General features: G+C 41.3%; 1 protein-coding gene across 1 annotated transcript; it reads right to left on the bottom strand.

Annotated features, from left to right (window-relative positions):
* Positions 1-1,277: 1,277 nt before the first annotated feature.
* Positions 1,278-10,506, bottom strand: LOC308100327 (visual pigment-like receptor peropsin; the record flags this gene model as incomplete). Its single annotated transcript, XM_080449340.1, has 6 exons — positions 1,278-1,745; positions 1,937-2,160; positions 2,865-2,969; positions 4,696-4,795; positions 9,043-9,248; positions 10,365-10,506. The coding sequence occupies 6 exons, from the start codon at positions 10,504-10,506 to the stop codon at positions 1,278-1,280; spliced, it is 1,245 nt and encodes a 414-aa protein (XP_080305466.1).
* Between the last annotated feature and the right edge of the window lie 1,821 nt (positions 10,507-12,327).

Here is a 12,327-nt window from a genome sequence, read left to right as displayed (position 1 = left end):
TTGTCAGCATCTTTTTGTGTTTGACGTATTACCTTTACAATATGTAATATTCAGCACTCAGCAGGCAATTTCATCAATAGCCTACAGCGTGCGTCATCTGATCTGAGTGACTGCGGGCTGTGTAGTGTTACTGTAGTGTCTATGGCTGTGCAGCTCAGGATGAACAATGAACGTTTTATGTCATGGCCATGAAACACGTTTCTGGTGTGATTTCTGGTAGCTGTTGTGTTGTGTTGTGTTGACTATATTCGGAAGGAACTCGAGCTGGTTGATCAAACAAACTAATCGGGGATGACACGTTTTCACACTTGAATAATTACTCCTCCTCCACCTCACTGCCTCAAATTAAACCAATCAACACCTAATTGGGAAAGACACCCATTTCCAGTGATCAACTTTCACTGCGCGTGCGTGTGTGTGTGTGTGTGTGCAATGCAATGCAATGCAATCACACAGTGCACTAGAGCACTAGAGCTAGAGCAGGTACTGTACAAGGGGCATGTCAACGGCCTGTGCAGAGTGCAGACAGCACACACAAAGTTGTGCCATTATAGACTGTGGATGGAAGCTGTGTTGAGGCTGCCTGCCATTTTGATTTAATGGTCTTAAGTGGCTCTGTAAAAGACCTCATTGTGCCTGCAAAATGCAAATGTGAGGGCTGCCCCGGGAACTCTAAAGATTATATTTTCATGCCTCAAGTAAGTAATTGCCCCATTGACATTGTCAGATTGTCTGGTGCTGTTTCAAAATTGCTCCTTTTTCTTTCAACAGGCTCTTTAGTTTGTAGTTGTTGTTAGTTTAACTCCCCCCCCCCCCCCCCCCCCCCCACCATGGACCACTGGAAGACTTTTCTGACAGATTGCTGTACGAGTTAGAACCATTCTCCACCTCAAGGTAAACACATTTACTCTTAACTGCATTCCAGATGACCAATGTGGAGATGTTTGCGTCTTTGGGTCCTTTGGACTGGATCGATCAGTGCAGGAATTGTGCAATGATGTGAAATCAAGAAAATAATTTTATTGACAACATTAACCACATTCTATCTATCATAATGGGTAATTGACCACCCCCCGCTCGCTTCTTTTTTATTTGTCTTTCTGGGTGGAAAAAAATTATGGAGCTTGCACAAAAACAAATTTCACCCACTGTTTTACACCTGTAAACCTGTGATGTGACAACAAAGATGATTCTGATCTCCCCCTGCACATCAAGTAGCGGTTTCATTCAAGTAATAAGTATTAAGCACAATAAGCAGTGAATAAGCAGGGTTGCCATCAGAGTCTGTCACACCAGTACTCTGATGTCTCAATGTGTGAGGGCACATCGATGTTGAAGACCTCAGATGGCGGCGTCTGTGGAGGACTGTTGACCCCCGAGTCGCAATCAGGAGCGGGTTGGATCAGGTCCCCCGTTGCATAGTATTTGGCCTGGTTCTCTTGGACAGGCAGCGGTGCTGAAGAAGGGGTTGTGGCCTCAGCCTTGGGCTTGAGTTCTTTGAAGTTCTGCAGGAGCACCACTTCCTTGTTCTCTCGGATGCATGGCAGCAGCACGGCCACATCCTTGCGGAACTTGGAGCTCATGCCAAAGTAGATGAGAGGGTTGTAGAAGCTGGCCGTCTTGGCGAAGAGGCGGGTGAGGATGCTTGTGGTGCTGGGCACGTGGTAGCCCCATGCGGACCACATTGACACCACTGCATAAGGCGACCAGGCCAAGATGAACGCCGTGCAAATTACGATGGACACCTAGAGAAAGAAGAACACATGGAAATGACTGTCAGGAATGGGAGTGGGAGGCGATCTGCTACTGTCAGGGCACGTTTAAAAGATGACTGAGTTACATTTTCTCACTCTTCACTTGTTTACATTCCAAAGGGCTCCGACATGAAAGACACACTTGAGAAAGTGCAATGGGTCAGTATGTCTCATGCACGTACCCTGGTAACGTCTCTCTCCACCTTCCTTTGGCGTTCACTTAGGTAACCATCAGCTGACATGGCGTTGGTGCTCTTCACCGTGTTGATGATGGACACGTAGGAGAAGAACATGATCGTCACGGGGACGAAGAAGCAGGAGATGAGGATGGAGATGATGTACGACTTGTGGATGGTGGAGTAATAGGCTTTGGACCAGTCCACCTCACAGGTGCCATAACCTCGGTCTATGGGGAAATTGAATAGTGTAGATTATATATATATTTATTTCTCCTCATTCATTGTGTAATATTGTACTTTAACACATACTCAGCATTTACTTGCCCTGGGGGAGGGGTTGATAAGAGGACTGAGAGGGCAGTGATAGGTCTGCGGCCGTATCATTAGAGATAATAATACAGGTACAAAGAGACCAAAACACAGCTACTTTCGAAAATTCACTGCAGTGCGTAGCCATGTTTTCAATCAACTCCCTCCCCTCCCAGTTGGGAAATCCCAGTGCGAATGACATTTAAATCACCGGGGCGATTCCTCGTTGACGCTGTGTAAATCTATTCATCCAGTTGAATTGCTGATCAAATGCTATTGTCTCGTTGTCTTTGTGAATAGATAATGTAGTGAGGGCTGGCGTAGAATGTTATTTAGATAGCATGTTGTTTAGACAGATGTTGGTTCCAATGTTTACCTGGTATCCTAGTTTCTTTGAGGCACTACGTTGTTCTCTCTGCTTGTTTGTGTGACACTGTTGTTTGTTAACTTACAGTGTAAACGCTGTTGTTTGCTAACTAGGGTTCATGCTTGTAAAAAGGATGAAAGTGTCTGCTAAATGCCTAAATGAAAAGTATAACATGTGATCATCTAATACTTATTTATTGACATGGTTTTATATCATCTCCTGATATTAGAGAATGGCTGATGTGTGAGGACAGACCTGTGTAGCTCCCCCAGCCCAGCACGGGGGCCAAAGACCAGAAGAGCGCCCCGTTCCAGATGCACATCAGCGATATACATATGGTGTTCTTGGTGATACAGTGAGCTGCAGATACACAACAACAACAACAACAACATTAACTATAGTGGTAGGGGTTAAACCGTTAATTGAACTAATCAATTTAATCGATTATATGAAATAAATTGATTTGTATAAGAATATATTTTTTTATTCAAATCAGTGCAATGCGTTGTGAGCTTGCAGATCGGCTATTTTTGCACTGTTGTACAATTACATATAAAATAGGACTTAAGTGGTTAATCAGGCTAATCAAGTAGTCGATTATAAACTTCTTTTTTTTTTGCATCAATTCATTGTTATCATTTTTATATTAAAAAAATTGCTTCTCGGTTATTTGATTAATCAAAAAAGTAATCAATTGAAAAAAAAGCTAAGAAAATGAGCAAAGAAATAAGCTAAGAAAATGATCGATAGTTGCAGCCCTAGGTAGTGTTCACATAAATATGATGTGATGTGATTTACTCTATCTGATGTAGCTAGCTCCTAGTCCCATTTAACTGTAGCCTATGCCTGTGGGCTGTTGAAGTGCTTGGCTTGGCTAAATGTTATCATTATGACAAAACACAGCACAGGAAAAGTGAGAGGCACTTTAAACTCCAGCATTCTTTCCTAGTTATGAATGTCAGATTGTGACATTTATTGAACAATGAGTACTTTTCTAGTCCCGACAGCCTTTATGAGTCACTTTGACTGAAAAGAACCTCTGTTGACAAAGTGCTCACAGCTTTGTATTCAGAAGAATAAAAAAAAGAAAAAGAAAAATCAAGTGGTCTGATCTTTTTTCAGGTCACAGAGATTCCTTATCTTGATATATCAAGAAAGAAATATGCCCTTATTTTTTAAGTGTTAACCCAGCATGATGCCATGTTTCTGCTTTGAAACCTGTACAGGAACACATATAGGCCATATCATTTTATTTCCAAGCATAATTACGTAACCACAAAAATATATTTAAATTATTATTAAAGAAAAAATAGCTGATCTACAAGCTCCCAACATACTGCAGCGAAAGTCTTTTTGTATTGTCGCCTATAATGACATGCCCAGAATTGGGTTGCCAGGGCTAAAGTGGTTAATTCTCAAATTAATTATCTCAATTTGTTAATTTAGTTTACAAAAAAACACAAAACAACAGGTCTGGTACAAATGTCAGGGAAGGAATTATTAAATTAATTAAGCTAGCTTCCATCGATCAAAGCTAGAAGCTGATTGAACTGCTTAGGTGCTTTATGTAAAAAAAAACACTATATAGTTTATATAGGTACGTTTATGTAGTTGTGTTTTATGAACAACCGCAAACACAATAAAACCTGTACGACTGGCTGAAAACAGAGGCACTTACTCCAGCTAATTTCCATGTAATTAAGACATTCTTCAACATCATTGCACCTAAAATAGCAAACCTCACCTCACATTAACTTAATGACATGTTATGGTGAAATGTAAATGAAATTACCGGAATCAAGCAGTAGTTATTCCCAAAACTCAAGTCACTAAATAAGCTTTCATTACCTAGGAAAAAACACACATTTTGTCAGATAAGAGCTACTGGAATGTTAGGAAGGCAGAGACGCCAGCCTGAGGCACTTTTTACATTGTCTCTGTACAGAGCAAGTCTAATGTCATCGTCTATACATCTGTCTCTGACTGTGTCGTCTGAAAAATGCTATGCATCCCATGACGTGTTTAAAAAAAGCAATCTTTAACTTAATCGTTCTTTTTGTTCGTACAGCAAAGTCTTAACTCTAACCTCTGTTTGGGTGGCATCCCTTGATGTATCTCGTGACACTGATAACGGTCAAGGTGTTGATGCTTGCAAGGCCAAAGAGCAAGGTGAGGAAGCCGTCTAACTGGAAGGAGACAAGAAGAAGATCATTAAAAGATCTTCTTTAAATGTGTTGTTTGCGCATCACTTCATGGTAAAGGGAAAGTCCAGAGAGGAAGCCAAGCTCCGGGGGAAGAAGCCAATGATTGCCTAATTGTCCCCGTCCTCTGTTTGTGGATTGCATTGGACCATATCAGATGGCGACACAATAGCTTAAAGTCTTTTCCCTATACAGTTAGCTGATATGTTCCAGATCCAGGGCATTTCCTGTTCTCATGCATGGCAGTTGTTTCAACCTGGAGAAACGGCACCAGAAAAAAGACGTGACTGGGACATTGGAGTATCATTAGGACAAATAGTGACTTCACCCTGTCAGGAAGCATCAACGTGTGTGTATAATAATGAAAATGAAAGAAAATAGATCAAAGTAAACAAAGCATAAAGTCTGCTGAATTCAGTCGAGGCAGTGATTCTTGTGTCTCTGTTTCGTGATGAGCAGTGGTGGAAAAAAATACTCATATGTTTTACTTAAGTATATAAGTATCAATTCTGCAATATAGAAATACTCTAACTAACTCTTACTAAGTAAAAGTCCAGAATTCAAAATGTACTTGAGTATAAGTACAAAAGTATTGGCATCAAATTGTACCAGAAGTAAAAGTACTCATTATGCATAATGTCCCATTTCAGTTTTCAAATGTATAAAAATATTTTGAAAATAGCAGATCTACAAGCTCACAATGCGTCGCATCGCGAACTTGTAGATCTGCTATTTTCAAATGACCAAAATGTATATAGGGCTGAATTGGTTAGTGTATATTTTGTAATAATAATCAAAATCTACAAAGTGACTAAAGTTTTCATGTAATTGTAGTGGAGTAAAAGTACAATATTTGCCTCTGAGATGTAGTGGAGTAGAAGTAAAAGTACTGAAAATTGGAAATACTCAAGTCAAGTACAAATACCTCAAAATTGTACTTAAGTACAGTACTTAAGTAAATGTACTTAGTTACTTTACACCACTGGTGACGAGTCTTGTTTCGTGTGTGCACATACAAATGCCAATGGGATGAATGTCCTGCTGTGCTCCAGTCTGGTGGCTGTGGAACACAGAGGAGGATCCATGCTGGGACACTGCTGGGGGACAAAGGCCATGCAAGGCCGGCCTTGATCTCCTTAAGGACCTAAATCCCATTACAATCAATCCAACGTAGTGTTTCATTCACTGCCACATTCTGTACAATAGTTTCATGTACAGTCGATTGACCATATATTCGCACTAAGGAAACCCACCCCCCGAGCAAAATGGCTGCCATGCGAATGGGGTCAATGCATTTGCCAAAAAAGTCCACTTTACCCTCTAGACTGCTTTTTTCCCCCCCTTCTTCTTCAAATAAGGGACAAGATTACTTAAAGATGTCTGGTCTTCTGAATCAATCAGCCTCTCAGCCTATATATCCCGCAATTCAATGCACATGTACTGTAGCATTGCTTCACCAATTTCTCTGTTTGAACGTGTAAGAACATATGTGGTCGTTTTTTGGACACGTAGGCTGAATCAAATCACCTGAAGACAATTTTCTTTCTCCTTTATTTCTCTTTGAAAGATGAAAAGGGGACATTAGGATCCCTCCCACACACTCAATGATGACCTGTCCCGTAGTGTGAAAAGCACAGGGGTCTGGCCCCAGCCTGGCCCATGCAGCTTCAATACCACGTGTATGTTCATGTTCCGTCACGCTGCTGCAGTAATCTGGCTAATGCTTCTCACATGCCTGTCTCGTTCACACTCCTGTGTTCCTTTTTTTAACCCTTTAAGACCGGGAACGCATCTTTGTGTGTCATTTTAAGATTTCTTTGGGCTATTCAAAAACAGCAGATATACAAGCTCACAGCGCGGCACCGAGTGCCGCGCTGTGAGCTTGTAGATCTGCTATTTTTGAAAAATCATCAACATTTGTGCAAAAACAGTTTTTGGAGAAAACGTATGTTGCTATAATCAGTGGTTCTCTAACTTTTTGCATGTCAATGATATGTATTCGGCCGTGGACCCCCAACTCAAAATATGTTGTTCCAGGGACCCCCCAGAAGCAAAGATTTGAGTTAAAAATGTTCGCTTTAACATACGTATTTATTTTCAAAGATTTTCAAGATTTTTTCACAAATTTTCAAAAATAGCAGATCTACAAGCTCATAGCGCGGCAGTCTCGGTGCCGCGCTATGAGCTCGTATATCTACTATTTTTGAATAGCCCAAAGTATAAGATAATGGTTAAAGTGGTTACACAGATGCGTTCCCGGTCTTAGTGGATTAAACAGCTATTTCTGCCACCTCTTGCAGGTTTCTATGTCCGCGCCTGTTCTCTCCCTCTCACACCTTCTGCCCACCTTTCTCTCTCATGGGAGGTGGAAGTGAGGGGGGTTTACGTTTACTACTATCCCCCCCCCCCCCCCCCCCAAAAAAAAAGACAGAGATAGGATAACTGAGCGATGAGATCACCCCCTTCTTCGTAAGCCTACCTGCAGCGGCACTGTCCCACTCCAGATTACAGGGTCTCGAGCTTGCGAGACTGATTCTGTTATTGTTACTCCCCAATGTTTTCCTGTGACTCCACAGAGACCCTTTTCTCATAGGTGCACACGGATATCAGGGTTTCCACCACAGGCTTTTGCCTTGGAGCAAGAAAAATAAGCTATAAAAATTCCGAGCTGAAGTATGGCAACTATTCCATTGCAAAGAGGGAAAGGCCTTGGGAGGGAGGAGGCAAAACATACATGACTATGGTGTCCTCTGCAATGCAAGCAAGAAAGTTGTCCATATGGCTCTCCCACATCTTATCTCTGCATGCATAAGGACTTTTCAGGATACCCACTAAGAGCATTAATGTTGTGACAGCATGTGTTAGGAAGTGAGCGAGTGAATCTCTAAGCACACGTTCATTCAACCTATTTCTCACCTCTCCCGCCCCTTTAAGTACCAACTCTCCCTCCCCTTTAAGTATCAAGCCTGGTATTCTTGATGTAATTGATATAACCTAATGACGCCAGTCACGCGACCAACATCAAAATCACATTCAGTAAAAAAAAAAACTGTCAGTGCATTAACCCCTATAGCTGTAGGTCAAGTGCAAGTGTCTGCCTGTCTGCGTATCTAATCTATGTTTTTCTGACATTTATTTTATATTTAATGATTTCTTTTACTATGCTACTCCTGTTAGGAGCAGCAGCAGGACCAGTGTCTCAAAACTAGAAAGACCAAACTCTAATTTGTAAAGGTATTTTTGGAGTGGCTTAAATCACAGTGACCGCAACATGAATTTTGGAGTTAATTGAGATTTAGGAATCCATTGCTAATGTTCGTTGATTAATGAATGGATGAATAAATAATGCTCCACAAAAACCTTTAATAGACAATGTTTCAATCCTTCTTCAATCTTCATTGGGTCAAACAGGACGTTTGTCTGTAAGGTCCTTATCATGATTGAAACGTCTGTCTATTAAAGGTGTTTGTGGAGCATTATATTGCATGCAGGCCTTCTAGTAATCTGTCAAAATGAAAATCTCAGACCAGCACTTTGTAGTATATATGTGATCATCTAGATACATGCAGTATGAATTAATTCATCATAGATACTAACTGGACTAACAAATGTTTAATGGCGTCTTTTCCCTTCGGTGTGTTCAATATATTTGTTTTACTTTTTACAACATAGCACTATAGCAGTCATAGTACATTTGTACTGTCTGTATACAGACACTAGTAATAGTAATAATACAAACACCCAGTTGTATGCTGATTATGTCAAATTAACTGAAAGGACTTTGATCACTGGATTACAATATAACTCAGACACAACAGCAAGACTCTTTATAAAATTATGTAATAAACATAAACTCTGCCATTCTTATTAGTTGCCCACTTGGTTCTATACAGGTGCCATGCCTCTCTGAGCGTTTCACCATTCTAAGGGGGCCACGGCAGTAATCTGATTAGAGATTTAACCTCCAGCCCACATGGCTACTAGCATAATCCCTCACACAAATATACACTTTGCTGTAAGACTTCCTCTGATTCTTTTCTTTTCAAGTACCTCATTAATTGGGTTCAGTCAAAGTAAATCAGCAAATGGATTCCCTCCAGTCCCCTTTGCAAGTAACAGTTTGCACGAATGCCACTGGATTCAGTACAATGACTTACTGAGTAATACTTCTATAGACATCCAACACCTGAAAATGCCTTTCAGCAAAGATCTGGGTGAATCTGTCTTATTACCTGGCATGTCCAGATCCATTTGATCAAGTAGCCATCATCCTTTAAGATGTTGAATATCTCCAGAATCCCCCTAGAATAGCCAAACACTGAGATACTGGCATCAGAGATTGCTAGGTTCAATGTGAGGAAATCTGTTGGCTGAAGTGAGCTCCTCTGTCTGTACAGGACGAAGATAACTAGACTGTTCCCAAACCAAGACAGCCAACCTGAGGAGAAGTAAACACACATATATGCATCAGTGGCTACTTCCTCACTTCCATACGGTGACCTCATAATAGTATTACTACATTCACGTTTAACAATTAAACAGTACGGTAACTGTATACGTTTGGACGGTAGTAACCCTAATGGAAATACTTCCATTGTAGGCTATAAACTTGTGCACTCATCCATGACTCCTGACAACATATACGAGTAATAGTAGCATAGTGTTAATAATAAAAATAAAAAAAATGTTTCAATATCTGTGGTTACAAGGGAAAGGCTCTGTGGAAAATAACTTGCTGACTCATTAGTTGACATAGAGCAAAGGGAACTGCTACAATAGACGATAGAAGTGGATGTGACAGCTGTGTATTGGCCTTCAGGAACATTGGGGACAATGGTTGTTTTTGTTTTTTGACTCCTCAACAATGTGTGACTCCTACTTGTCAGTAATCTCTCTCATCATAATTATGAGAGGGACAGTCATTTGTCATGTTCCATGGTGGAATTGTCTGGATGTCTGGATGTTTGTGGCAAAGCAGAGTAGATAATAATTTTTACACAGTACAGAGTAAAATCTGGAGTGTTCATTTAACTTGGAGAGTGTACAATTGGACCTGTGGACCTTGTTAGGTCCAGGGGCCAGTTGCACCACCTCACACTAAGTTCAAACTTAGCCTAGTTATAGCTTAAACACATTCAATCCGGGAAAATATCTGTGTCATTTTTAGATTTCTTTGGCTATTCAAAAATAGCAGATCTACAAGCTCATAGCGCGGTACCGAGCGCGCTATGAGCTTGTAGATCTTTTATTTTTTTGAAAAATCGTGAAAATTAGTGCAAATCTTTGAATGTATATTTTAAAAATATAGATTTGCACAAATTTTCACATAAAAAACAAAAAAAATGCAGATCTACAAGCTCATAGCGCGGCACTCGGTGCCACACTTGTGTTGTTCACAGCCATACCATGCTGTAAATTAAAAGGACATAACTTATCATCCTAGCAATGTTAGTGAAGGACACAGATACACATGTCACGTATGAAAACAATTCAAACAAAGCTAAAACTTAAAGCCAGAAATTGAAATGAGCCCTATGAAGCCAACCAGACTTACCTAGCACTAAAAGATAGACTCCAATGATGGTCTCTCCTTGTTCTGACAGAGGAGTCTCTATGTGCAGATTGGTAAGGTTATTATTCCTCCATGGAATATTGACAATCTTTAGAGGAGGAGGAGGCCTTAATATGATTTCCATGGCCTAAATATCGCTGCCAAAGGCATGCAGCGCTCTCTATTCTGCGATCGGTGGACACTGCTGCATATGTTTGCCAGGACGACCAGTCAGCTACTCTTAAATCCAGCTTAGATGCACTCGCTAATGCCTCACAACTCACCGTCAGCTTCTGTAATGCCATGGATGTCTAAATGACGAATCAGATCTTTTCTCATCAGAATTTCTTCTCTAAAAGATGATACTTGACCTACTTGAATGTTCACCAGTGCCACATAACAATCGTGGATTATGGAAACAATGGAGATATGTTATTGATAATCCTTGTTTTTAAACAACCAGTGACAGTCCTGGGGGTCTGTGCTGTCCAAATCACTCTCCAAGATTATATGCTGAAATACCATAACACAAAACATGCTGTGTACACTGACTAACTTCCTATTTCTTTATAGGCATAGAACTGGCTACTTAAACAATACATTTTCACCCTGCACTGTTTTCATGTTATAGTTATATTGTCTGCTAACAATTTGCATTACACCAACCATTAACAAATTCCTTTGCAATTTGCTGCATCACAGATGGACCAGTAGTGCCTCTAAGTTACATTTCTCCCAGGAGATGTGTTCTAGTTTTCTCGTAATCACTTCCATTTACTTGGGGCCCTGCACATGCTCACTGTAGCTCTATCATCTTGATTACTATGAACCTAAATATTCACATGTGGAAAATCCAGCCAATGCTGGGAGTGGGAGTGTCTGGAACCGAAAGGATGATTAAGTGTGTGTGAGCTGGTATGTACACTGAAAGATTCATTTAATTATCAGTATCAGAGCACAAATCTGGTATCAATGGGAGACAAGCACACGAAAGCCTCTTCAAAACACTCTTTAAATAGAATCCCAGTGCTGAGCTCTCCCATGATATATTACATCAAAAACAAATACATGACAAGCTACTGTACTGTCACTTACTGAGGGAGAGAAATTATTCTGGACCTCTCCACCCTGTGTTTGATTCAAACCTTTTGTTCTGTATACTATATATTTACAATCATACCACACTCCCTCCGTCCCACAAACACAGTGAGGTTCTCTGTGGTAACACACCATCCAATGGGGTAACCTGAACCCCCCAAACACACACACACACACACACACACACACACACACACACACACACACACACACACACACACACACACACACACACACACACACACACACACACACACACACACACACACACACACACACACACACAGTCTGCGTGTAGATCACAGTGTTCACCTTGTTTCCCTGCTCCAGCCACCACAGAGCGTCTCTGCTGGCCGGCCCTCAGGATGTGGAGGGAAAGGGCTGCTGCTGCCAGATGCCTTTGGCCCTTGGCGGTGCTTCCGAGCCCCTCCTTGTCAAACCCTTCCTTTGAGCCCCAGAGAGAGAGAGAGAGTCTGCAGAGAGAGGGAGAGCTGTTGCTGGCGCGGTGAACCTCTGACCCCAACTGTCACCCATCCAGCAGAAAACACTGCTCCCAGTCAGCACATACCCCCACCTTCCATGTCTATCTAGGCTTCACCCTCAGACACCACGCGACACGGCTCCGGTTCTGCAGTGATCCCGGCGTGCGCTGCCCGTAGAGACACAGGGTGGTTTTCTGATGCAGCGTGCGGTGGGTTTCTGCTGGTCAAAGTGGATAATGTGATAATGGTTTTGGGAGGCGATGCACAGCAGCCTATAAAAAGATGAGCATACAGCATAATATTGCGGCTCACGGTGTATGCAAAGTGAGGACTTTGGCCAGGACTTTCAATCTTATCTTTTTTTTCTTCTCCCCGATTGTTTGTAT

This window comes from Gymnoscopelus braueri (genome assembly GCF_963280865.1).
Source record: "Gymnoscopelus braueri genome assembly, chromosome: 14".
NCBI classification, from domain to species: domain Eukaryota; kingdom Metazoa; phylum Chordata; class Actinopteri; order Myctophiformes; family Myctophidae; genus Gymnoscopelus; species Gymnoscopelus braueri.
The sequence above is the reverse complement of the archived record's forward strand: the minus strand, read 5'-3'. Positions and strand labels throughout refer to the sequence as shown.